General features: G+C 49.9%; 11 protein-coding genes across 11 annotated transcripts; 6 read left to right on the top strand and 5 right to left on the bottom strand.

Annotated features, from left to right (window-relative positions):
- Positions 1–1,556: 1,556 nt before the first annotated feature.
- N7511_011174 (cytochrome P450) lies at positions 1,557–3,238 on the top strand (the record flags this gene model as incomplete). The annotated part of the gene is made up of 3 exons (XM_057133551.1): positions 1,557–1,634; positions 1,692–2,303; positions 2,354–3,238. The coding sequence occupies 3 exons, from the start codon at positions 1,557–1,559 to the stop codon at positions 3,236–3,238; spliced, it is 1,575 nt and encodes a 524-aa protein (XP_056978839.1).
- Positions 3,239–3,440: 202 nt separating this feature from the next.
- N7511_011173 (Mpv17/PMP22 family protein) lies at positions 3,441–4,228 on the top strand (the record flags this gene model as incomplete). The annotated part of the gene is made up of 4 exons (XM_057133550.1): positions 3,441–3,536; positions 3,589–3,941; positions 3,986–4,007; positions 4,076–4,228. The coding sequence occupies 4 exons, from the start codon at positions 3,441–3,443 to the stop codon at positions 4,226–4,228; spliced, it is 624 nt and encodes a 207-aa protein (XP_056978838.1).
- A 244-nt stretch (positions 4,229–4,472) lies between these two features.
- N7511_011172 (MDR family MFS transporter) lies at positions 4,473–6,542 on the bottom strand (the record flags this gene model as incomplete). The annotated part of the gene is made up of 4 exons (XM_057133549.1): positions 4,473–5,120; positions 5,171–5,597; positions 5,647–6,026; positions 6,078–6,542. 4 exons carry the CDS (start codon positions 6,540–6,542, stop codon positions 4,473–4,475), a joined length of 1,920 nt encoding a protein of 639 aa, XP_056978837.1.
- Positions 6,543–7,949: 1,407 nt separating this feature from the next.
- Positions 7,950–9,110, top strand: N7511_011171 (uncharacterized protein; the record flags this gene model as incomplete). The annotated part of the gene is made up of 1 exon (XM_057133548.1): positions 7,950–9,110. The coding sequence occupies one exon, from the start codon at positions 7,950–7,952 to the stop codon at positions 9,108–9,110; it is 1,161 nt and encodes a 386-aa protein (XP_056978836.1).
- A 522-nt stretch (positions 9,111–9,632) lies between these two features.
- On the bottom strand, positions 9,633–11,175 carry glkA (glucokinase glkA; the record flags this gene model as incomplete). The annotated part of the gene is made up of 2 exons (XM_057133547.1): positions 9,633–10,937; positions 10,993–11,175. 2 exons carry the CDS (start codon positions 11,173–11,175, stop codon positions 9,633–9,635), a joined length of 1,488 nt encoding a protein of 495 aa, XP_056978835.1.
- Positions 11,176–12,438: 1,263 nt separating this feature from the next.
- Positions 12,439–14,518, bottom strand: N7511_011169 (fungal specific transcription factor domain-containing protein; the record flags this gene model as incomplete). Its single annotated transcript, XM_057133546.1, has 6 exons — positions 12,439–12,808; positions 12,857–13,039; positions 13,085–13,686; positions 13,739–13,819; positions 13,874–14,187; positions 14,245–14,518. 6 exons carry the CDS (start codon positions 14,516–14,518, stop codon positions 12,439–12,441), a joined length of 1,824 nt encoding a protein of 607 aa, XP_056978834.1.
- Positions 14,519–14,888: 370 nt separating this feature from the next.
- On the bottom strand, positions 14,889–16,820 carry N7511_011168 (uncharacterized protein; the record flags this gene model as incomplete). The annotated part of the gene is made up of 3 exons (XM_057133545.1): positions 14,889–15,976; positions 16,037–16,672; positions 16,736–16,820. The coding sequence occupies 3 exons, from the start codon at positions 16,818–16,820 to the stop codon at positions 14,889–14,891; spliced, it is 1,809 nt and encodes a 602-aa protein (XP_056978833.1).
- A 556-nt stretch (positions 16,821–17,376) lies between these two features.
- N7511_011167 (uncharacterized protein) lies at positions 17,377–18,836 on the top strand (the record flags this gene model as incomplete). The annotated part of the gene is made up of 2 exons (XM_057133544.1): positions 17,377–17,461; positions 17,515–18,836. 2 exons carry the CDS (start codon positions 17,377–17,379, stop codon positions 18,834–18,836), a joined length of 1,407 nt encoding a protein of 468 aa, XP_056978832.1.
- Positions 18,837–19,386: 550 nt separating this feature from the next.
- On the top strand, positions 19,387–21,161 carry N7511_011166 (cytochrome P450; the record flags this gene model as incomplete). The annotated part of the gene is made up of 3 exons (XM_057133543.1): positions 19,387–19,519; positions 19,573–20,409; positions 20,461–21,161. 3 exons carry the CDS (start codon positions 19,387–19,389, stop codon positions 21,159–21,161), a joined length of 1,671 nt encoding a protein of 556 aa, XP_056978831.1.
- A 497-nt stretch (positions 21,162–21,658) lies between these two features.
- Positions 21,659–22,593, top strand: N7511_011165 (Mic19 family protein; the record flags this gene model as incomplete). The annotated part of the gene is made up of 3 exons (XM_057133542.1): positions 21,659–21,717; positions 21,923–21,980; positions 22,027–22,593. The coding sequence occupies 3 exons, from the start codon at positions 21,659–21,661 to the stop codon at positions 22,591–22,593; spliced, it is 684 nt and encodes a 227-aa protein (XP_056978830.1).
- A 299-nt stretch (positions 22,594–22,892) lies between these two features.
- N7511_011164 (ribonuclease P/MRP protein subunit POP1) lies at positions 22,893–25,639 on the bottom strand (the record flags this gene model as incomplete). The annotated part of the gene is made up of 2 exons (XM_057133541.1): positions 22,893–25,202; positions 25,265–25,639. Coding segments are annotated over 2 exons (2,685 nt in total), but the record flags the coding sequence as incomplete, so codon positions are not given.
- Between the last annotated feature and the right edge of the window lie 420 nt (positions 25,640–26,059).

Raw genomic sequence — 26,059 nt, 5'->3', positions numbered from 1 at the left:
TTGCAGATATGCAGGGTCCAAATTCGACCAGGGTGTATTCCACCCTTTCGCGCGAATATAAGACATTTCGTTACGTCTGATTCTCCGTCTTGGCTTAAACTCTCCCATGCCAAGGCCGAAGCTATGAGTGAAAATGCTCCAAGCCAAGATTTCCGCAGCATTGGCATTGTGGCTGTGTCCGTCTTGAAACCACCCACGCAATTCCAAGATCCGCCAACCAGGCCCATTTGGTGATGACTTGGCAATTCGGACGACTTCCGTGAGCTTTATCTCGTCACACGGGTAAACATCGGGTTGAATGTAGAATGCAACGGCTTTTTCTTTTGCCTATTCAAAATGCTTTGACGATATACATATAGAAGAAGAATGGGGAGAATGGGGGGGGGGGGGGGGGGGGGGGGGGTGTGGTCGGTCAAAGAAACCAGGGTCCTTCCGGTATATAGCAGCTGAATACTCGGGGACTCTCTGATCTTTTACCGGTTCCTGAGATACCTGTTTCTCCGCTATATCTGTGATTGACGGAATAATGGCAAGAGAGAGTTGTCAGGGTGCCCGGCGGGATTGATAGACCGAAGGATCGCTGGATAGACTCGTAGAGGACAAGGACATGTCTCCATTGTCCTCAGACGGATGAAGTAAGTGGATTGGCAATTGGAACGTTTTTATAGGACCCCTCGGGGTGCCCGGCGAGCATGAATGCCAAGGAGCTATTCACGCCTGAGTGACAACCTCAAATAGTCCATCAGATTGGCCGCGGCCGTTTCTAAAACATAGCCAAGGGACAAAAACAGTCTCGAGTCTTTTGACAATGCCATTTCTCTATGATCTACAATCGCGCCAAATGAGGCTTGCGAGGAAGGGAAAAAAAAGATACCGCATTCAGACGCAAAAGAGGACATGAAGTACATTCACTACCATGGTTTTGTAACGAAACCGTTTACTGCTTCATATCCTTGCCTTCTGGCGACTGCTATGGTTCATAGCTCGTGACGATATCCCAACCCAAGGCTCGTTTTATTCCCTTGATACTCATCGTGCAAGGGGTCACCCTATGGCTAATAAAACTTATCTATACAACCTCAACTTCTGGAACACTCGAGTGGTCACGAGGCTGAAGTCTGACATCTCCGTTCATCTCAAGAGTCTGACCGGCGCAGTCAAGACCAATCACGATTCCATGAATGTCTGACAGGGAAGATAAGATATTACCGGGGTGAGTACCCAATTCGGCTTGTTACATTCCGGAGATGCTGGAGATGACGGGCTGGAATCAACACCGAGAGATGGTTTCCCCCGCCAAAGTACCATACGTCAACATGCATCCCCGCGGTTAGGGCCACGGCTCATAGGCAAACACCCGCCTATAGCCGATGACAGGCCGATGACAGGCCGATGACAGGCAAATGTCGAGCAAATGAGCCCAAAGCAGTCGAATTGGTTCTCCGTCATCGATTACTCGGCTGGGCGCGGGTATCTTCGGCCGCGAACTATATAAGCCCCCAATACGACCTCGAGCCCCGGAACGCTGGGAAGGCTTTGTTCCAACTCTTTGAAACATGCTTGTGGAATCACTACTGGACTGTATGTCCCTGCAGAGAGTGTGGGGAGGGATAGCTGGTCTTCTGGCCCTTGCCGTATGCCTATCGCCCCCCCCCCCAATAGAGACAGCTAGATCTCACTAACAGTAATAGACCCTCGCCTACTCTGTGTACAACCGTTTCCTGCATCCTCTACACCACATCAACGGCCCCCTACTCGCATCAATTACACCTTGGGTTCAACTGTATCATGGCCTGAAGGGAGACCGCCATCTATGGCTGCACAATCTCCACCGACAATACGGGACACACGTACGCGTCGCACCGAACTTTGTCTCCGTGAACTCAGACCGTGGATTGCATGACATCTATGGACACGGCAAGCGGTTGCAGAAGGCGGATTTCTACAATGCATTCCCGGCCATCAAGGGGGTGTACAACACCCACAATGCAATTGACAAGACGATGCACGGCCGGAAGAGACGAGTGCTCAGTCAGGCATTCTCGGACAATGCCCTCAAGGGCATGGAGGATGTGATGCTTCTCCACGTACGCCAGCTTTGCTCAGTCCTGGCAGGCTATGATGGGAACTTCGAGACCTATGACCAGAAAGGCAATGTGAAGAATATGGGAAATTGGTTCAGTTATCTCTCATACGATGTTATGGGCGAGCTCTGCTTCGGGAAGAGTTTCGACATGCTGGTCTCGGACTCTCAAAGACACAAAGTCGGACTAGTAGACCGCGCCGCGAACCGGCACTATGTGGTAAGTTCTATTCTTCGCTGGGATTGGAGAACCGGATCTGACTCTCGTAGTGTGGACTATGGATGCCTCTCGACACATGGGGTCTGGACCAGATCTTCATCCGCAAATTGACACGCGATCGATGGAACTTCATCATGAACTCGCGCGTTGAAGCCAACGAGCGGGCGAAAGAACGGACCCTGATTGGACACGATGCCAAGAAGGACTTCTTTTACTATCTGCTGAACGCGAAGGACCCAGAAACCGGCAATGGCCTCAGCACACCTGAGCTCTGGGGAGAATCCAACGTGCTCATGATTGCCGGCAGTGACACAACCTCCACCACATTGGCAGCGACGCTCTTCTACCTCGTCCGACAGCCGGATGCACTGGCCAAGCTGACCGCCGAGGTGCGCGGTGCCTTCCATGAAGTGGAAGAGATCATAGCGAGCAGCCGACTGAACGAGCTAGTCTATCTCAAGGCCTGTATTGACGAAGCCCTTCGTCTGGCACCAGCAGTCCCAGGCGCGATTCCCCGGGAGGTGATGGAAGGCGGAGCTGTCATCGACGGGGTTTTCTTGCCTGCCGGTACGGACTGTGGGACCCCGACCTACTCCATTCACCGACAAGAACGATACTACCGAGAAGCAGGGACTTACCTCCCCGAGCGCTGGATCGAGGGCGCTCAATGCACCAGTGCTGGGGTCACCTGGCAGACCACCAAGGAAGGCATTGAGACTGCTCGTCACGCGTTCTGTCCGTTTAGTATTGGACCTCGTGGGTGCATTGGCAAGAGCATGGCATTTATGGAAATGCGATTGACCTTGGCACGCTTAGTATTCCTGTTTGATATGTCTTTGGCTGATCGTGAGGGTGAAGTGGATGGACATCTGGCACTGACGGATCACTTCACCAGTGCTAAGAATGGACCCAATGTAGTTTTCCGACGAAAGTAAATGAATGAAAAAGAGTTCCTCCTGTTCCGAACATAAAATTCCACTATAGTACAGATCCCAAATCGGACTCTGGAGAGGAGACAGACGGAGGCAGGGGGCCAACTGGTGTTTGCTGTCAGGACACGGTTGCGCGTCTTGGCATCAAACCCTCTTCACCTCTGCATAACTGCGACTCCATGAAACTCCATCAAGGGGCTTCAATATGCCCTCACCGTTGGTTGTGACCTTTGTACAGGCAACACTCCTTAATGCCATCTCCAATGTTCTGGCCCAGCTGATTGACCAGCGCAACAGCAAAGTACAGTCAACAGCCCAACCGTATCAGCAAAGAAAACTAACAAACTCCCCAGGCACCTTTTCATCTCAACACTCTCGCACTCATTCAATTCATTACTTATGGTTTAATTATTGTACCACCTAATTTCTACTGGCAACGCGCCTTGGAAGCGCGTTACCCAGGCTTCCCGACACGCGCCGAGTTCACCAGCGCAGTCCGCTCTTTGTCACTAAAAGCCCTCTTCTCGCCCCGAGCATGGCTGTCTCTTTTCTCAGGCTCACTCAAGGAGGAAACACTTCCGAGCCACGACAAAGAAAAAGAGAAACATGTGCGGTGGGCACCGCGAGTCCAGAATTCCGGACTGCGCAATTTCATCATGAAGTTCTTCTTCGACCAAACCGTTGCATCGGTTGTGAATCTTGTTCTGTTTGTGGTTCTGATTAATCTTCTCAAGGGGAGGCGTTGCCCAGGGTGTGGGAGCTGGTTATCGAGGTAAGCGAGTTGCTTACTGCATGAGCCTCCACGAGCACGCGTCGTGTAGCAGAAACTGACGATAGTAGGATTTCCGCCCCATTATGACTGCTCGTCTCAAATATCGGCCCCTGGTATCTGTTTTAATGTACACAGTCATTCCTGTGGATCGACGGGTTGTCTTTGGAAGTGCCTGTGGGGTGATTTGGGGTGTCTATCTGAGCCTATACGCGGTGGTTTGAGGCGTTCTTAATTTTATGTGCACTTCAGCGATCCCAGATAGATCAGACAGGGAACAAGACCATTTTGATTGACATTAGTATACGTGTATAAATTATCATAAATCACCAGAGAGGTATAGGTATATGCTCTAATGCCATGTTCATCCAAATTCGAGAACGAAAATTCTTCACAAGAAAGAAGGGAAAAAAAGTATATAGAATAGAAGAGCATGAAAGAAGATGTCGCTCGTGGTCGAAGAGGACCTCAGGCGGCACCCATCTCTACTTTCTTGCCCTTGACCGAGATCCACTCGACAAATATAGGACCGACCAGGGACAATGCGCTCATCGCGACAGCGACATAGAATGTCTGAGTGATGGCAGCATTGTAAGCAACAAGCACCTTGTGAAGTTCAGGTCCAGACACAACAGAGCGCAGCATAGTAGCACCGGCCGAAATGAGCTTTGCGGCATCCGCATCCGGGGCGTAAATCTTCAAGTTCTGAACCAACTGATTCTGGAACACGTTCTGTCCAACCGAGACAAAAATGGCACCACCAAGAGTCTGCGCGAACATGACAATAGCCATACCGCTGGGAACATCGACGGTCTTCAGGGCAGCCTGGGCAACAATCATGGGCTGTTGCATGCCCAGACCAATGGCAATACCAAACAAGGCCTGATAACCAATCCACTTAGAGTGGTTCGAGTCTGTCTGCAGAGTGGCTAGAAGCCCGGCGGCGATGGACATGAGGATTGACGAGACGATCATGAACGGTGTGTAGTATCCGCAGGCAGTGACGAGACCACCAGCCAGGATGGAGAAGATAATGACTCCGATAATCATGGGCAGATTCATGATGCCTGACTTGAGGGCTGTTGCGTTTTTGATAGATTGGAACCAGATGGGGAGCTGTGAATGTAAGCGTGTGCACCGGACGACGAAAACACGGAAGATCTTACATAGAATGTCATGACAAAAAAGGCTGCACCAAGAGCCAAGGAATACCACGCCGCACCCCAGACGTTACGGTTCTTCATCAGCCGAGGAGGAATAGTAGCTTGGTCTTGAGCCCTGTACTGAAGGGCCATGAACATCAGGATAAGCACACCAAACACGACGAAGAGACCGATGATGCGGCCATTGCTCCAGTCATACTTCGTGCCACCCCATTGCAGAGCCAAGAGAAGACTGATAATAGCAGGTAAGAAGAAGAGGGAACCAAGCAGATCCAGTTCCTTGACCTTCTCCTTCAAGGTATTTTTGGTCAGAATCGGCTTGGGGTTCTGGAAGAAGAACAGCACAAAGATAAACGTGACAGCTCCAATGGGCAGATTAATGTAGAAGCACCAGCGCCAGGTCAGATTGTCAGTGAATGCACCACCCATACTGTTCGGTATTAGCTTAGATCATGGCAACGGAGACAGAAGCAACATACAGCGGACCCGCAACATTCGCAATACCAAACATCGATCCGATCAGACTGGTATAAATGGGTCGTTTCACAAGAGGAACAGTCTTGCTGATAATGAGGACAGAACCGGAGAACAAGCCCGCAGCTCCCAAGCCAGCAACGGCACGGCCACAGATGAGACCGACCGAAGTGGGAGTCGTGGCACAGACAAGAGAGCCAACCTCGAAGATGATCAGTGCAACCAGATATATCCATTTGACCGAGTAGAAGGTATACAGTTTGCCATAAGTCAAGGTCACCGCGCAGGTAGTCAATAGATATGAACTACCGTACCAGCCGACATCTTCGAGGGAATTGAATTCATCAGTGATTTTGGGGATGGCTGTTGCGATAATTGTGTTGTCCTGATTCATGTTAGTCTTATATGTTGACATCACGTAGATTTGGAGAAGTACCAATGCCAAGCAGAATACACAAAAGCAAAGACCGATAGTGATCAGAGTCAATCTCCAAGAAGACGGATACTCCTCTTCGTCTTCCTCTGGTTTATCGGTTTCATCCTTCCCTTCGGTTACTACTTCTTTGTCTGAATCCCCATCTGCAAGCTCTTCCTTAGGAGCCTCCTTTTTAGAGCCCTCTTCATCCGCGGTAGAATCCTTGTTTTGTTGTAGCATTGGCTCTGGTGTCGGAGCTGGACTCGGAGCGACTAGTTCTTTTTCGGAATCATTATTATATGTTGAATTTCGGATCGACCCATCGACTAGAGTACTTTCTTTCTCGCTGGATGGTTTCGAATTCAGGCCTGGTAAAGGAGACGGTGTGCGGTGAATATCAAGGGTTGGAGGGTTGTTTGTTTCCACGGGTACGTTGGCGTCGGGCTCATTGGCCTTTGTAGATGACTTGAAATTGAAGAATCTCATAACGAATGAATTAAGGAAATAACAAGAACGATCAAACTTTGCCCGGAATTGGGCTTAACGAGAGTTGGAGGAAACATCGTCACGAAGGGAGGGGCTTGCAGGCATTAAAAGAGCCAATTCAGCCAAGATTAGAAACGAAACTGCCTTTGAGACAGGTCGCATCAAGGATCTACTGTATGGGTTCTGCCTAGGGAAGGAGAAAAGGGCCAATCCAGGTCACGCCAACCCTGCGATCGTATTTCAATATGCCAGGTGGTACGTGGAAAAGTCCGCCAAGGTGCAGCTTGCAGCAGAGCCAGGTCTGGAGCAACAAACAAATACGAGGTTGACATAACATATCAACTCATACAGTAACACAAATTGCGGTTGACCAGAGGCATGGGTAGCAGTATTTTGTCGATCCCGACCTTGCGACGTCTTGAGATGTCAGAAAAGAGCACCCGATGAAGTCATTACAGGAGTCAAACGAGACTCGCTTGAACGCGGTCAAACGTTAAGTGAAGTTGTTGCCTCGCCTGGGACAGTCAGGAGTATGCAAGGATCAGGCGAGTATTATTCGATTGCTGCAGGAGTTTACGTAGTTCTCTGGGTAGGCCAATCAGCGGTCAGAGGGATTGGAGTATTGAGCTGCCCCTTGCTCTAGTCTCCTGAGAGACAGAGACATGACTAAACGGGGTTACACCACTGTTGAGGTGACAGGGGTACACGTTTCATGGACCAAATCCGGCCGAGTTGAAGAAGATACTGGAAGCATAAGTTATAATTCCAAGTCAAGTTTGATGTTCAGTTTGGAATGTTCGGATTTAGTAGTTGATGACAAAGGCTAACCCGATTGGGACATGATGACAGGGGCTAACGGCATTGGGACTAGCTCGGTCAGGAACCACGGAAGCACGTCGGAGTTTGGAATTAAGCTTGATCGTGTACTTCGATGCTACGCGTGGGTTTTGACGTGCAGTGGTGTAGTTCAACTATGCAGAGACACAGCTATGCAGTTGTGAAGCTGTGTATATACTACTCTCTCTGGTGCCAGTAGAAGATAGCTTCCAGCGAGGTCCCCGGAGACACTGTACGGTTCATGGTAATAACATCAGAACAGGCTCCAAGGTAGCTATCAAAGTAGCGATCAAGGTAGACCGTGATCACTCAAGCATAACTCCTTATTAAGCCCGATATATAGTATGGTCAGCGAATATAATTCGACACCGATCTATATGCACTGACATCATGTCCGGTCATAGGAAGTTTAAGCGTTTCCACCGACTCGTTAAGTCCGGACCAGCATTTGTAATAAAACACGAGCTCAACATATATAAAGGTCCCCATAGGAAGCTGTAGTGCATTCCTCATCCACAGTATCTACTATCTACTTTACAGTCGCACTTTACTACATAACATATCATCATAATGGAGCTCTTCAGACCTGCCCCTGAGCCCGCGACCCCTCTGGGTCGCTACCGCATCCTCTCTTCATCAGCAGGAGTTCGTGTCTCGCCCCTCCAGCTAGGTGCCATGTCAATTGGTGACGCATGGAGCCAATTTATGGGCAGCATGAACAAAGAGCAGTCCTTCGCCCTCTTGGACGCCTTCGTCGCAGCTGGTGGCAACTTCATTGACACTGCCAACAACTACCAGAACGAGCAATCGGAAGCCTGGATCGGAGAATGGATGACAGCCCGCAAGAACCGTGACCGGATGGTCATCGCAACAAAGTTCACGACTGAATACCGCAGCCACGAAGTCGGCAAAGGCATGACCCCCAATGCCAGCGGTAACCACAAGCGCAGCATGATCCTCAGCGTGCGCGACTCCCTCCGCAAACTGCAGACAGACTTTATCGACGTCCTCTACCTGCACTGGTGGGACCACACCACCTCGATCGAGGAAGTCATGGACTCGCTCCACATTCTGGTCGAGCAGGGCAAAGTCATGTACCTCGGAATCTCAGACTCGCCCGCGTGGGTCGTATCTGCCGCCAACACATATGCTCGCGCCCACGGCAAGACCCCCTTCTCCGTGTACCAAGGACGGTGGAACGTGATGCGCCGCGACTTTGAGCGCGATATCCTCCCCATGGCCCGTTACTTTGGAATGGCTCTGGCCCCATGGGATGTCCTTGGTAGCGGTCACTTCCAGACCGCGAAGCAGCTCGAAGAGCGGAAGAAGAAAGGTGAAGGGTTGCGCAGTGTAATGGGCAGTGAACAGACCGAGGATGAGAGAGTCATGTCCGAGGCCTTAGCGAAGGTTGCCGCCGAGCATGGGATTGAGTCTGTGACGGCAATTGCATTGGCCTATGTGCTATGCAAGGCGCCTAACGTTTTCCCGCTTGTTGGTGGGCGCAAGATTGAGCATCTGCATGATAACATCCAGGCTTTGTCGATTCGGTTGACGGATAAGCAGATCGAGTTCTTGGAGTCGGCGAAGGGCTTTGAGCCTGGGTTCCCTCATGACTTTATTGGAACTGATCCCAGGCATAACGGTGGTCATTCCGCTATGCTCGTGTCTTCCGCTGGTCAGATCGACTATGTGCAGGGACCAAGTGCTATTGGATACGAGCCTACGAACTAGGTTTCTTTTGGTGTAATTATTCTGTCTTTTGTTGATAATTGAATGCATTTAACATTTATGTATATTTGACTGAGTTTTGGTAACTTGAAATGTTTTAATTGGAAAAAAATGAACAAGAAATGGAATTGAAAAGTACAAAAAGCCTTAATTCAATGCAATGTGCTGATATCGTCATTCCACGCCGGGAAGGTCTGAAAACAAAACGTCTGTAACGCCAAAAGATAAAGCCCAATATAATGTGACATCGTTCTGGGAATAGAGTGCAGATGGTAACAGCACCTGGCAGGGAATCTTGCACATTGGCAATTCGACTGTCAAGATCTGATTTCTGATTCCGATTTCAGCTGACAGCATCACCATGGGTTTGGGTGAAAAAGTGGAGGAGTGGGTATTGAGAGTTAAACAAGAGATTTTGAAGGTTGGCGAAGAGAAGGCAAGAAATGGCTGACAAGGCGCCAGTCAACGAGGAGGAAGTGTATCAGTCCGTAGGACGGATAGAAGGGTATGGAAAGTATGAAGAGTCTAAGGCTCGTGGGGAATTTCAAGGCCCTGGTCCTTGCTAGCAACGAGCGCAATCAAAGCGGCGCCAACACCGCTGCCATCCTTGGAAATGCCAATGCGAATCTTCTTGTCGCCAGCAGCACCAACTTGGGGAACTGAGCGCAAAGCCTCGCGCATGTGGCCCTCGAAGTTAGGATAAAATTCAACGAGACTGCCATCGACACCAATGTCGACGATGTCATCGGTGGCAAGCTTGTTGGTGTGGACCAGGATCGCGGCCATGGGGACGGCACTCAGACGAGCGGCACGCTTGCCAATGGCGTGGACCAGGACCTTAACAGCCTGGCACTCCTCGGTGCTGGGGTTCTCAATCTCGAGGTGATCCTTCAATGCGGTCTTGATATCCACCAAGTCCTTGCTGCTGTCGCCCTCAACTGCGCTGAGCAAGCTGGTGTCTAGACCCCATTGACGGAAGAGCATCGACTTCTCCGGGAGAACGGTCTTGGATGTCTTGTTGGCCTTGAACATTCCGAAGTTGGCGTCGTGGTGAAGGGAGAGAAGCGCACGGCGCAGAATCTCGCCCAAGAACATGCCGGAGACACGCTTCTCGAACATCTGCACACCAGGGTTGTTGCTGTCGGCATCGAGCTCATCGTCAAACACGGTGGTCGGGAGCACGCTCATGTGGTTGTCGAAGCTACCCCACTCCGCGTTGATGATCATCTCACCAGTGGTGTTGTCGAAGTGAGCATCCTTCATGTTGTTCAGCTTGGTGATGTTCTTGGTCTTCTCCACGTATGCGCCGTTGGTACCAGTGCCGAAAATGGCACCCAGGAAAGTTCCCGTCTCACCGGGGGAGGTGTAGGAGCGAGCCATCAAAGTGCCGACGGTGTCGTTGACAAGAGCCGCCACGCGCACGGGGAGGTTCAACTCGTCAATGGCCGACTGCAGCAATGCGCATACATCGTGGCCAACCGCATCGGGAATGTTGAAGCCCTTGGTCCACCGGATCAAGGTTCCGCGGTTGATCCCACACTGGCGCACAGGGAAACTGAAGGTGAAGCCGAGATCAAACAGGTCCTCCTCATTGCTACCATTTTGGCGACGCAGCTGGTGGGCCTCGAAGTGCTCGTTGTGGTGAATGCGCAGGAAAGACTCGATCTGGCGTGCCAAGAACAGGAATAGATCCTTGGACGTGCCGGAGGCCATCAATTCACGGGGAATGAGGATCTTGGACTGTGTGAGGGAGAAAGTCGTATCACCGTGCAAAAGCACCGAGCACACACGGAAGTTGGTGCCACCGAGATCCACAGCGAGATACAGGCCCTATAAGGTGGACGATTAGTATTCCGGTCCTTGTCCCGCGCATCATCCCACATACCTTTTCTGTGCCATTGGGCACTGCTGTCACAAAGGTTGGGATCTGGCTCAATGTGGTCCCTTCCTTACCCAAGCCCTCATCCGACTGCTTGATGTACTCGGCAACCCCGCGCTGCACCTGTTCCGCGGGGTATTCAAACTGGGCCGCAATGCGGGTGGCCTCGGACAGTAGTGAGGAAGACATGGTGGAAGAAATAAGCCGGCTGGGGGAGAAAGGGGGGAAGTTTGTACAGCACAGGCAAAGAGAGGTGAAGTGAAGAAAGAAAAGAAGAAGCGAAAGGCCGAAGTAAAAGCAAAAGCGGGAAAAGAAGATGACGGAGGGGTTTCCATGAGGTCAGATACCTTGGCAGTACTTGGTCGGCCGTATGAACCGCCACCACGGACGAGGTACCCAAATGGTACCATGGCATACTTTGCCGGGTTCACCGGAGCAAATCATCTGTTTTGGACTGTTTTCAGTGGTTTCGGTGTTTTTGCATGTTGATTTGTGTTATTGGCAGTTTACAGTAGTTTGTATCGACGACTCTGCATTTGGTGGTATGCAGGTTCCCTGTGCGCCGGAAGCAGCCTGCCCTGCATCCAACAACACACACCACTGGACACCTGCCACTCGTCCTCTGTACGGTATTTTTGCGTGGTTTTTCAGTGACGCCACGAACCCGTTTGACATGGTCATTGTGTGGGGATAGTTGCATTTCTCCAGTTACACATTTTCCCTCCCCAACTTCACCGGTGAGCCACAGGGGTTAGATGCACATGGGGCAGCTGCACGGGGCGCGGATGCCCTCATTGGACCAGATGTCGGGCCTCGTTTCGGCTCTGTGCGAAGATTCTTGCAGGTTTGGCCTCTGGAGAGATCGGGAGGGATCGGCCCCAACACGGCATCGTGACTCGGCTCCAGTCCAATGTGAATGGTCAATGGCCCGAAATATGGACGGAATCCCGACTGATTTGCTCCAGTGGTTGAGACAGGGCTTGTTCTCTGCTTCAGAGTGCTTCTTTTGCTTTCTAGGGTCAAACAGTGGTTTCCAAGCCACGTCTACATCAGACGTCATTTTCATCGTCCCCCTCATGTACTTGCAGGATCGCGCTCCATGGCTTCCTTTGCCCCCATATAAATGAGCTATTTCCCAATGGGGTCAGCCGAACTAACATCTTAGTGTCAAATACTGTATGAGCTGCGCCAAATAATTAATCTGACAACCTTGACAGGTCTGAGGATTATACTAATCGGGTGTGCCACGTGACCAGCCTCGAATCTCGCTTGGCCGAATCTTGTCTACGCCCAGCGAAACCCGTTGGAAATCAATGGGTTAGCGTGACTTGGGTGTTTCAACGCAACGTCATGTATGATGACCTGTAGTATGTGAAATCGCACGACTTGATTTTCAGGGTTCTCATCGATAGAAATACACTGCGTAGTCCTTCACCGAACAGGCATACATGATTAAGTCTGCATACTGTAGAATGACTCCCAGAAATTGAAAATTGAAACCTCATCCATCAGCGCATCAATCGCATCTTCACCGATCGTGATTCCAGCCATAGGGTCATCGACTGAAACATTCTGCGGCAGTGAAGATTCAGATGTAGCCAGCTCCGGTATAGTAGACTGGGCGACATAGCTTGGGAAAATATGATGAATAGCGGCCAAGAAGATACCCCGGAACAGTGAAGAGGATGGGTGAGTATGTTGCATCTGCTCCAGAACCATCATGCACAATTCTAGCTTGTTGAGACCGAGACGTCGAGACAGAGGATCGCGCGATTTGCAATTCAAGAGGTGGACGTGCATAGCTGGCACTAACAAGGGTGGTCTGAGTGACTGTCAGACAAGTTCTTCAGATAAAATGCGTCGCACTCACGTCATGGGACCAGAGCAATCTAGTAGCTTTTCACGCACCAGACTGTCAAGGACAGTGTTGGTCTGTAGTGCAGCGGTATCAATCGCGTTTCGGACGTGGGTTTGCCATGAGCTCTGGCGAGATACGGGGAGCCCCTCGGGTATTTTGGTGATGAATGGGCGATAGAAGGTGACGAGAAATGCTCTATGTCTTGTTAGAAGAGCTTTCTTCTAAAGCGTTTGAACTCACTGGTAATGAAGCTCCAGGTGGTATAAGTAAAAGGTTGCAAGTGAACTTGATACTGTTTCTTGGTTCTTGGGGAGCTGGAATAGCTGTATCCTTCGTTCAAGATCCTCCACTTGTTGAAAAGACGGGCTGGGTCCAAATGGTTGATAGCTCATGGTAAGAACGTCGCCCAAGAGCCGAGTTAGTTGAATCATGGTGACCCAATGATCCGCCAGTTGCGGCAAATCCCTGGGGATGTAGGCTGCAGTCTCTGGAAAGTCGGCAAAATCACTTAGCATATCATCTGCAGAAGGCATGATAGTGTTACAGTCGTTCATATTGATTCTCAATGGACGCCCCATGACAAGACTGAGCCAACGGTCTCGGAAAACACAGATCCACCAAAGGCGACGCCAAAGACGCTGTTGCTGCTCGGAGATAGGCGAAGTAGCGCAGACTGCGCTGGAGCAACGATGAAGGCCGATTGATTGACAAAGGCTGATTGCCACACCAAGCCAATACCATGGTTGCGTGTGGATATCGGCTTCAGAGTGGTAGAATCCCAAGAGTAGGGCTGATTGTAGCAAAACCGTGTGGTCTGTTTCGCCTCCGATATAGTGCAAGCACTGATTGACTATCGTCAGTACAAACTATGTACTAGGGAGCCATGGTACATACCTTTGCACGATAATACATAGAGTCTTTCATATGCTTTCTGGAGGAAAAGCCTTCTAGTCGCCAAGTATCGACCGAGACATACTAAGATTGCGTTAGTTGAATCAAGCTTGAGCTCAGAGGGCATTGTAGCCTCACGTTTGTTGCAACAAAGCAGATGCTCCACAGCAAAAGTAGGTTGTGTTGCTGGTTATCTCCAGTTGGGTAGAGATGTGGAAGTGCTGAGACATCTATCACGGGCGTAAGAGGATGTACATGATGAAAATATGCCTGTAAAATCTCATCATAGGTCTCCTTCCGAGGAAAGTTAAAGACTCCCTTGTATTGTAGGTATTGTTTGTCTTCAGAGGATAAATTGGTCGATGTTTTGGAAGTGAGTAGGATGTGCCTTTGGATGGGCTGTCGGGGCGAGGAACATATATCAAAGACACCACCAAATCCAGGCGAATCTCCTACATTATTGGGTAAGCTTCATGTAAAATAAAGTCTTTACACATGAAATTACTCACCGGTGTAAAATGGCGCTTGGCCGTTCTTGTTACTTCCCAGAACTTTGGTTGCGATCTCAACACCAGTTTGCTCTTCCTCACCGCCACGAGGGTATTCAGTTGGACGAGAGGCACTTCTTGGAGTCGCCACTCGAGAGTGATTCAGACTCTGGCTATTTGAGACCTCTGGATATGCATCCACCGATGTCGACGACTGAGAGGTCAACCCCTTAGGGTGCGCATTGACCGGGCTGGTCTTTGCAGAACTCGTTCGATGTGCATGTTTTTCGCGCATCCTGAGATAGTTAGAATCAATTTATTCATGACAAAAAGATCAGGTCTCACGTTTGGGCTCTTGCTGGAAGATGGCATTCTTTGCCATCTTGTGTACAGCCTATGCAGGGGATGCCGGTTACCGTCACGCTACAGCGGACTTTGCGCTGCCTGCAGTTTTGACAAGCAGCAGCTGATCGATAGCGGCGCGTAGACATACTGACTCTCTCAATATTCAAAGTGTTTTGATCCTCGGGAGGCTGCGAGAGTGCCCAAGTCTTACATATCAGCCGAGGTGGCTGCTCTACGTCATTTCCTTGCCGAGGTATCCGACAGCATTTCGTATTTTGGTCTATTTGCAACGTCTATGGAAAACATGAAAAATATATACTTCACAGCCCTAGAAGAGCAATCCCAGTAAAGGCCCGATGATCTTCAGAGTAGATCTTTTGCTTATGACTGCCATCCAGATCGCACCGGTAGATACTTCCACCCAAATCTGTGAGGTAGATGTGAGAATTGGCAATATCAAGCTTTAGGCCAATGGCTTCATTCAGCCCTCTGGTGATGGTCTGATGCTTCGCATTGGACCCAGCTAGATGAGGAAGGCCAGTTTCACCCAAGCTGATTTTGTTCAATGAGTTTCCCCAGGGAAGTTCTCCACGGTCAGTCCAATAAAGGGTGCGAGAACTTGCGTCTATTTCAATATCAATCGGCTCAGGAAGACCACCCAGGATGCACTGCACGCTTTTAGGCCTTGTGATGTCGGCACAGAAGATGCGGCCTTTGCCACCCTTTGACGGTCCTTTCTGTGTCCAATAGAATTTCCCTAGGCTTGGACTGACTGCAATGCCCACACACCAGTTCAAGACGATTTCTTCCGATGTAAGGTCATTGGCAACGTTGTCGACCAACACCTCCAAATTAGAACCGTCGAATCCACAGCGGTAGACTCGACACCCTTCCCGATCACAGAAGTATATCTTCTGTGCCACGGAATCAAGAGCAAGTTGCTTAGGCGTATTCACAACACCCGGAGCCACCAGAGTCTTGATATCGGACCCGTCAAGGTTGGAAGAGTATACTGCTCCATCAGACTTGCCTGGAACTCCCATGCAAGTCCAAAACATTCGGTTGCAGGTGGAGTCAATTGCCAGTCCGTCAGGAAGGGCTTGGCCTTTCAAAATTGTTTCCCGAAGCTCCCCGTTCGCGGTGACCTTCAGTATTTGCCCTGACGTGATGCTAGGCTCAGAAGCCGAGAGGCCTACATCCAAGACCAAAATTTCAGGTTCTTTGGGACTGACCCTGGTGACAGTCGAGATATCACCCGGAGGATAGAGGCCGCCTTGCGAAGACTTAGTTCCCAGCTTGCCTTGATCAAGATAATTGGTTTTCAAAAAGTCGACAGTCTTCGCTGAAGAAAGTCCACGTTCATGTGCGTAATGACTCTCGATGAAGGCAACGGTGTCGAGGCCGATATCTAATGAGAAATCGTTAGGTCAATTTACTCAGAACGCAATTGATCAGGGCAAAAACTTACTGTCCATCATCCTGCAGGGAAGAGTTGCCCCTTTGATGAACATCTCCTGCCACATGCCATCGATTTCTTCTGGAACTGACACACCTTCAGCAAGAATGGTCAAAACCTCCCGCTTCACAGCCGCCCAGAGTCGATTGAAAATAAACCCAGTGGACTCCTTCCTTGCCACATAAGGGACAGTAGCGACTTCTTTCGAACGGTCAACCATGAAAGGAAATATCTCAGGAGAAGTGTATCCATCCGTCATCAGCTCCACGATCATACACTGAGGTGGCATATAATAATGCATGTTCAGAATGCGACTCTTAGTCTGATCGGTGACCTTGCTGATCATTTCGGAAGACTTGTATGAAGATGAGTTGGAAGCCAAAATACAGTCGTTGGCAGCAATAGTTTCCAATTCAGCAAACGTGGCGACTTTGAGTTCGATCTTCTCAGGAACAGCCTCAATCACAAGCCAGGCATTTGCAACTGCATCTTCCATGTTATCGAATGCCTCAAACAATCCGGGAGTTTTTCCAGTCTTGGAGCTGTATGCTTGGACATTGTCTCGAATATATGCAATTCCGTCCAATCGTTGTTTCTCGCTGGGGTCTCGAAGATGAACGTTGTAGCCGGCTGATGCCCAAATACATCCTGATGGGGAGGAGCTTGTTAGCATTACAACATTACAGATAGCATGTCGTATGGGACACTTACCTACTCGACGACCAAGTACACCCGCACCAAGAATGGTAACAGGGCGGTTTTGGTAGTCTCGTGGTGGCTGCCAGGTTGATTTCATACTGGAGAGTAGAGAGTATAGATGTGGGTAGAAATTGCGGTTTGATATTCAAGATGTCGAAGTATCGAGATCCGGGAGTTATTGCAGGAACCACTCCCTTTTATCCTCCGTGGATTTCAATACCCTGCCGTCCATCCTCGGAGATACATTGAGACTGAGAGTCAGACCGACAGCAAGGAAGCCGACAGTCCCGTTGGTGGAGTACGGGAAGCAAGAATAGCAAAAGCCACTCGGTGTATCAGTGCCTCGCTTCGGGGTCTCCGTTTTCGGGCCGTGAAAGCAGAAGAGAAAATCCAGCGAAAGAAACTCGGCATGTTCATTACTTGCACAGTCAGTTCCTGTCTAACTGTGCCCGATATGATGTGGCGTATGATGCCGAGGTAGTCTACCTCGGAGAGCCCTAACACGAAATCCCTCGCGTCCGTTTGGCTAGACAATCTAATTCAAAAAAAAAAAAAAACCATCAAATCGCTTTTATAAGAATATAAATGTATTCGATCCCAAACCACTGCGCCCCGAAAAACCCCCTTATCAATTGTGCAAGTCCCGCATAAACATGTCATCTTTGAAAGAGTTCAATGGCAGCGAAGTGGCAGCTCATAACTCCAAAACGGATTTGTTTGTCATAATTCATGGAAAAGGTACCTTGATTTTCCCCCAACTTGAGGTTGTTCCAGGCTTCTGACAAACTAAGTCTACGACATCACAAACTACGTGCGAGACCACCCGGGCGGTGCGGATGTTTTGGTAGATGTGGCCGGCGGAGATGCGACAGCTGCTTATGAAGACGTCGGCCACTCAGAGGATGCCGATGAGATCCTTGAAACATACCTCGTGGGAATTGTCAAAGATGCGCAAGAATTTGTTAAGCCCAAGACCGTTCGGGTGATCCAGCAAAGCCCCTCTACCACAGACACGCCCAAGAGAACATCGGCCACGAAGGCTGTCACAGCAATGGCTGCCACGCTTGCCGCTACCGCAGTGATCTACATTTCCACCAAGAACCATTCTGCTCTTCGTGATGTGGTCACAGGCTATTTCCCGGCCCCTTTGAGAATCACCAAAGCTCATGTCTCATACCCAGCTTTTCTTCGTGGTGGATTTTCGAGTGGATTTGCTGCTGCTACTCTGGCGTGTGCAGCCGTCGGTGGCACGATCGGACGCAAACTTTCGAACTTTACCAAGATCGATTCTGGTTTCACGAAATACAGTCCACATATCAAGGCGTCCCTTGTGAAGAAGCAGAACCAGCATCTCACAAAAGGCTTTCTGGAGCCCAAGAGTTACAAAAAGCTCCCATTGATTGAAAAGGAGAAACTTTCGTCGAACGTTTTCCGCTTCGTCTTCCAACTTCCCACTCCACAAGCAGTCATTGGACTCCCTATTGGTCAGCATGTTGCTATCAGAGCCATGATCAATGGTACCGCAGTCTCGAGATCTTACACACCGACATCCAACAATCTGGATCTTGGTAGGCTGGAACTAGTCATTAAATGCTACCCAGATGGTCTTCTCACGGGACAGTATCTTGCCGCTCTCGAAGTCGGCGATAATGTGGAATTCCGAGGTCCTAAGGGTGCGATGCAATATCATAATGGTCTCTGCAAGAAGATCGGTATGATTGCAGGTGGAACTGGAATCACCCCGATGTATCAACTCATCCGTGCAATTTGCGAGGATGATAGGGATACAACTGAAATCAGTCTGATCTATGCCAACCGATCCGAAGAGGACATTCTTCTTCGCCGCGAGTTGGAGACCTTTGCTCGAGCCTATCCCAAAAACTTCCAGCTCTGGTACATGCTTGATTCTCCCTCCGAGAACTGGGCATATGGCAAGGGCTATGTCACGCCTGAAGTCATGGCTGCACGGTTGCCCTCGGCAGCACCGGATACAAAGATCATGCTATGTGGACCACCGGGTATGGTGAATGCTTCGAAAAAGAGCTTGGTGGCAGCTGGGTTTGAAGCGCCCGGTGCAGTTTCGAAGATGTCAGATCAGATCTTTTCCTTTTGAATGCTGTACGGTAGATGTTATTTGGTGATTTCTGTAACCCAGTTTGATTATTTGTGCATAATGCTGTTATCCTAAGTTTTCTATTCTCAATTAAATTACTTTCAATCAATATTAAACCATACACAAATATGAATCAACTTCAAAGCATTCAAAGAACAAGTGCCATTCGGAGAACAAGTGAGTTCTTTAAGGATTAACTCCAAGCATACAACGCACAATGGTTGTTGTTTTGCTGCTGATTCTGACTCTGTCTTTCAATTACTAAAACATTCATTAGTCCATGGCCGATCAATTCCCGTAGCAACACCGAGAGTCTGCCATTGCAATCCACAGTGCCAATTACCTCGGGAACTTTTGAAGCTTTGATTTAGGGCTTTCCGAGGTAACGTGTGCGAGGCCAATCGGAAACCGAGTGTGACCCACACGCCGAGGAAGCGGCATCCCGAACTATGCAATGACCCGAATGTGGATTGACATGAAACGCTTTTGATATAAAGAGTAGCAATGGTGCCTGGGCTGTTTGAACGGTTCAGTGCATCGTCAAACCACAATGCCTGCCAAACAGTTTTATCTTCTTGGAGAGGCAGTTTCCTCTGCCAGAAACATTGATGTCGATCCAACAAGCGGTCTGGAGAACCTTCAGCACCTGATTGCAGCTCATTTCGCAGTTGTGGAACCCAATGGTAGGATTGATGCATTGCTCCATTACTGTAAACAGCCGGCTGATTCTCTATAGGCATTGGTTTCCGGGCGCAAGACTGTGAACTGAATGATGTTTCGGAAATCACTTCAGCAAAGACACCAATTGCGATTACCATTGATGGACACGCGATCCGTGAGCCTCCAGGTCCTAAGGGTCTGCCAATTGTCGGAAATTTCTTCGAGGTATACCCAGATCATCTTGGCAACCACCAACGTCTGTTCGAACAATACGGACCGATCTTCAAGACAACCAACCTCGGGCGCACAATCTATCATACAAATGATCCAACCCTTGCCGCAATCGTTTTCGCCGAATCCGACTTCTTCACTAAGGAGATTAACCCAGCTCACCCACTCTACCCGCTAAAGCAACAAGCTGCGGGTGTTTTCCTGGGAGATACGGACACTCCTGAGTGGAGGGTTGCCCATAAGTTTCTTCCACCAGCCCTTGGCCCCAAGGCTGTCCGACACTATGCACCTATGATGCAAAAGACAGTGGAAGATTCTTTTGAGGTCTTTGATGTCTTGGATGAGCAGCAGGAAGCGTGGAATGTGTATCAGTATATGCTGAAACTTGGATCTCAGGCCGTTGGCAAGCTCACTCTTGGTTTGGACTTCCAACACTTTGCCTCACCAGATTCCAAGCTGCATGAGATTGTCCATTTGATCGCGGAACTTCTTTCCCTCAATAAGAAAGTCTCCTCAAAGGGAGACTGGTACGGTCGACTGCCTTTCGGTGATCCGCAGCGGCTTCGCTCAATCAAAGCCAGAATCGAGGAGCTGATTGAAGAGTCAGTCAAGCAAGCAGAGAGTGGTGGAGTGGAAGACCTTCCACTTCAAGATGCGGCGCTAAAAGCGTCCAATATGGTCGGTGAGTAATTTTCAATATCTATCTGCCGCTTCGTTGCTAACAGCTATACAGACTATGCGATTCGTGCAACCGATAGCAAAGGAGAAAAGCTTCCCAAGGACAGCATGATTTGGGCTTTGCTCGTCACGACCGGAGCCGGCTTTACAACCACGAGCTCTCTGCTTTCTTGGCTGATATTCGGTCTTGTCACATACCCCGGGATGCAAGACAGACTTCTGCAGGAGTTGATAGACCATGGCATCGACGAGAATACCGAGATCACAGCTGATGTCACTGACCGACTCGAATTCCTCGACAAGTATATCAAGGAGATGCAGCGTCGCCATAATCCAAGTTTCCAGCCTGCACGGACTGCCAAGGTAGACCTTGTGCTTCCAGGCGGCTATAAAGTCTCCAAAGACTCTGTCGTTCTTCCAGCTCTGCATCACATCCACAACAATCCGGAGCTGTGGGATAATCCTCACAAATTCGCTCCGGACCGTTGGGACACTGCAGAGGTCAAAAACAGACACAAGGCAGCATATATCCCTTTTGCAACCGGTCAGCGAATGTGCATTGGGTTCAATTTTGCTCTACAGGAGATCAAGGTCTTCCTTCCAAAGTTGATCTATCGGTACAAATTTACCCGAGAAGGCAATGAGCCGATCGAGTATGATCCCATGTTCCAGCTGATTCGGCCTAATAATCTTTATGTCAGAGCGGAAAGGAGAGTCAAGTGGCCACCAAGGACTGAAGACTTGGGAAATGAGTAGTGTTGGTTTTTTTTTTTTTTTTTTGAAATATAGATAGATAACCGTGAATCACCAAAATAGATGCTCCATTTGACATAGAAGAGTATTGATTCAGCAATAAGGATTTAAACTAGCATACCAGCTCCAACATTTGATTTGTTGTGTGATGTCTAGCTCTTTGCGTAAAGATCTAAGTTCTTTATACCATTGCCAACTAGCAATGGTTGTTTAGTTTAATGCTTCCAATGAGCTGTGTTGGATTAGAGGAAAACTCATGTAGATAAGGAAGAAGTTAAGGAAAGGCCAATAGACATGAACTGCTTGTTGTCTGCATACTCCATAACTAACTATAAGTCGAGAGAAGAATATGTTCATCTCAGGGCTTCAATGTCCACCTGGGCAGGACTGGCTGATATGACTAAGCGCACGTGACCTCCAACATCCTCCGAGCGGATCGGGAGGGCGGGCATCGTGAATGCACTTCTATTCTCCTTCACAGGACTTGTCATTCTTGAAAAATGGGTGCTGGCAACTCTAAGCCCGAGGCTTCGGCCGGCTCACAACATGTGTTCTCCAGGTAATTGCCCTCTGATTTCGCAGCTTCCGCCGCATTTGGTGCTGGACAACCGAGGGAGCAGAAACAACCTCTCAATTGACGTCAATTGGGAAGAAGATATGACTTCCTTGTGATGAAAGCTTCTTCCAAAATGTCAACACGACATGCGATCCTGCGAAATACCTCCAGAGATGTCTATGCCCAAAGCTAACCCAGCCATGCACAGCAACTCTCCCGTTCAATTCTCCTCAAACCTAGTGGACGCCCTCCAGTCCAACTCGGAGGTATGCATAATTCCACTTTAATCAAGTTCCTCAAGCCAAACAAAAGCTTACCAACAACCAATCCAATCAGTCCGACTCCACCCGCTCCAAGGCCATGGAACTGGAGATCCAGAACCGCGTCGCACAGGAACTTCAACGCCTCCGCGAACGCGAGCAGCAGACCCTCGCCGAGATCGAAAAGCGCATCGCCGAGTCAAAGGACACAACCTCCCTGCCCATCACAGCCGCCACTGGTCCGGTCGCATCCAGCTCCTCGGGCTACCCCGTCGGCTCATTGAACCTGGACGCACCACGAATCCCCTTCGCCGGACGGGAGCACGACCCCGTGGCCACATTTGCCGCGCCTCAGGAACCCGTCGCCGCCCCGCCGGTAGCCAAGCGCGACGTGTCGCGCAATGCGGTAGCAGCCGAGATCGAGCAATTGCGCACGAAGCTTGATGGACGGAGGAAGGTTGCGGACCTTGACGATGGTGTTGCCAAGGCCAAGTCGGATGTTGTTAGCTGCCTGCGGTTGAACGACCGTCGGCCTTTGAACTGCTGGGAGGAGGTTGATGCTTTCAAGCGTGAGGTTGCGCGCTTGGAGGCTGCCTTTGTGGATCGCATTGTGGGTTAGATTTAGTCGGGGACGAGCGAACGAGTCAATTCTCTACGGTTCTCTAGGCCCTTTGGTTTGATTGGGCTTGTTGCTGCTGTACTGTATGTATAGAACGTGCATTTTTCTTTGTTCCATTTGATCTCATCTGAGTAGGATAAAATTATTCCATGGATGAGAGTGAACCTTGGCCGTTGGTTTCGAGCGTTTCTATCTACCTCGCAAAAAGTAGATCCTGTAGACTGAGTACAGCTTACGGTACTGAGATGGTATGGCTGTAATCACGACTGGGTATCTTCGTTGCAAAGGCTCTTCGATTATCATACAAAATCCCATACCGCTAATCGCCCACTCTTCTGTCCAGCAGTCCGAATTATACATATTCTCCTCTCGGAAGGTTTGACATCAGCCTGCAGGATCTTGGACAGCTGAATACAACCCATTCCTGTTCCTTTGGCTTCTGAGAGGTTATAATTACCCGTAGTAACAAAGCCAATCAAATCATCTTCAGTAGGGACATCCAGATGCTCAGCATCCGGTTCTCCAGCAGCAGAGTCCGCGATGAGTGACTCAGCAAGAATACGTCGGCCCTCCTCGGAAGCAGGCTCAGATGTTGCCTGTTTCGAGGTCTTTGGCTGAGTAGCCTTGTCGCCGGTAGAAGCAAGACTAAGCCATTTCTGGCGTAGGGCTGGGTCAGTAGGAAGGCGGTAGATCCGGGCATGGGATCTAGGCGTGCCGCGACCAGTAAGAGAGATATAAACAGAGGCAAGAGCCGAAGCATCAACTGATGTTTTGTTGAGCTTGCTTAAAGTGATATGGGTATCCGCCGGAGCAAACCGGACATTGTGAATGTCAAACGGTGGAACAGCGAGACTAGTAGTTTCATCGGTAGTCGTATCCTTAGACTCGAGTGACTTTTCGCTGGAGACGGCCTCGGCCTTATCGGTCTTGGAATCAATAGCATCTGGCTTAGGCCCTCGGAGAAGTCGTTCCCAATCACAGGCCCAACCACGACCAATCTCGCCCTTGGAACGACCATCGCCTAGTTGGATATTATCATATTCGACACGACGGCCCTTGGGACGACGCGTCCATTCACGCAGTGATTTCTCAGTATCCCGTTGTCCCCATTCCCAGCCTGCCCGCGTCCCCGGGAAGTCACCAGGGAACCAAGGTTCGCCTGCTTCAAAAGCAAGCTGCTGTTGCTCCTTCAAGCCACCGAGACAGGGGTTCCCTCCGCTGGATAGGGGGTAGAACATGATAGAATACCAGACTGGGACGACACATTTCCATGGCAAAAGGACGGTGAATGATCCTGGGGCATTGCTGCGCTTAGGCCGAGCTTGCGGCTTGTTTGCAAGAATGATGACCGGGATTTTGGGGTCACTCGGCTGAGCTGGAGGGAAATTACCAGGCCCAGCAACAGTGCGGCGTCTGTTGATGGCTTTCTGGCTCGGAAGCAGACGGGATGCAGTCAAACGACACGATCGATCAAATAGAGAGGACGGACCTTGTGTTTTGTCCGGATGCCATGAGGCGAGCGCAACAGCAAGGTCAGTCATGTGAGACTCGTTATCGGGGACATGAACAGTGCGTGAAGGGAAATGCAAGCGTGGGTCAGAGATATCAAAGGAGAGGAGGGCATTTTGTGGTAGTGAGGAGGGATTTGAAACGCCAACAAGTGATGGCCAGACAGCTTCCGGGCTGCGATCTGAAGTTTTGCCGTCAGCTCCAAGAATTGGCTTCAATGCTGCCAATAAGGCCTCTACAGATCCTGGTCCAGTGATTTCAATGCTGCCAATTTCAAATCGCAGATCCTCTACCATGACAGGAGGATTCTGCTTTTTGGATATATCAAGAATATCTGTCCACAGCTGAAGGAATGCTGAAGGGTGGACCCGAATGAAGATTTTTCGGTGATTCTTCTTGGTTGTTTTGTGAGGTTTATCGGCATCGACCATGTCAACATCTTCTTCTTTGGAAGTGGCACACCAAATTAAGGTGACAGGCGCAGTTGGACGCTCAGTATGGTTCTTTTCGAACGTCCAGGCCTGCAGAGATCGAGTTCCTGCTCTCCATTTCTTGCCTTTTGTACCCCAAGCATTGTCCCCGTCAACACCAACAGCCATAAGAACAGCCTGGATCGCTGGTTCTGTGCCCTCCAGCTGAATTGTAGACATGTAACTCATATCCCACGCCACAGCTCCCCTGGCGCCCCGAGCCCTATGAGTAGGGCGGTAACTCTTTTCTGTGGGAGATAACGGGATGGCAAAGCGCCAGATTGGGTCTTTGCTCGTTGCCATATGGGCACGTTTGGCATGGTATAAGTGAGTCGGCAGCCAGTGCTTGGATTTCTGGCGCTTGCGGTACTTCGACTCTGCTGGCGTCGGTCTAGAAAGCTTGTTCTTCTTGATCTTGGGGACCCGCGGTGCGATCTCAAAATTATGGCTACCGTTTTTTTCCAAGCTCGTTCCGTTCTCTCCGTCTCGCTTCTGCTTTGCAGCCACACGTCGAGCCTTTGTCTTGGCGTTAATAGCTTGAAGGCGGCGAGCGGTTTCGAGTCGAATGCGCATCAAGCGCGATGGTTTCCGTCTGCGCGCCGTGACAGTAGGCGTGTTGTCCTCTGCCATCTAGGAATCGAACGTATGTGTCAGCCAACAGTCTTTATTTATTGGAGATCACATCCAAATACCTCTCGCTTCGCCCGAGCTCTCAACCTCTGCGGAACACGCTTCACATTGTGACTCGCCGTCCGCCGGCGCAACTTGCGGGGCACTTTTTGGAACGCTCGCGTTGTCAATGCGTTTTTCGACCGCTGTATTCCCTCCTCCAGTGCCTGGATCTCGAATGCGCGAGCGGCGGAGTAGGCGGCGACATCAAGCTCGCCCGTTGAGGAGAGGGCGGCGTCGGTCGACTGCACAGCCAAGGTGCGGGCGTCGAAGTTTTTGGCACGCTTGCGAGCTGCCCCAGATGCGCCATTTGCGGGAGCAAAGGACTTTCGCTTGGGGGCGTTGGAGGCCATGGGGCAGTTGTATGTTGAAGTTGCGAGTTGAAAAAAGTTGCCGGACTTGGCGCGTCATGATCGGCCCCACGATAAAGTAAGTTGCCTCTATTCACTAACTTATGCCCTCTTTTTTCTATACAAAAGCTTTTCGGTGCGAGTATATGGTTCGATCCAGTTCAATTGTCTGCTTCATCTCTGAAGGGTCTTTTGTTGACCTCTTTTTGGCCCATTTCGTAAACCTCAACTAGATCAGTTGAATTATATCAGAGCGAGGCTAGAACAAGATCTACAATGTTCAATGCTCAAGCCCAATACTGGTAGTGTACAGTGTTATTGTCTCGAAGCCCTGTAGATTGACACCCAATAATCTAGAACGTACGATGCAGCTTCTCTGATATGACCCAATAACCTTGGGGAACGATGTTTGATATGATAAAAGAGGCCAATTGAAGACATAAATACCGCTTGAATTAATACACTCGC

Source organism: Penicillium nucicola (genome assembly GCF_028828085.1).
Source record: "Penicillium nucicola strain IBT 29836 chromosome Unknown utg000011l, whole genome shotgun sequence".
Lineage (NCBI taxonomy): Eukaryota > Fungi > Ascomycota > Eurotiomycetes > Eurotiales > Aspergillaceae > Penicillium > Penicillium nucicola.
Note: the sequence above shows the minus strand (reverse complement) of the source record. Positions and strands in the feature narration are given on the sequence as shown.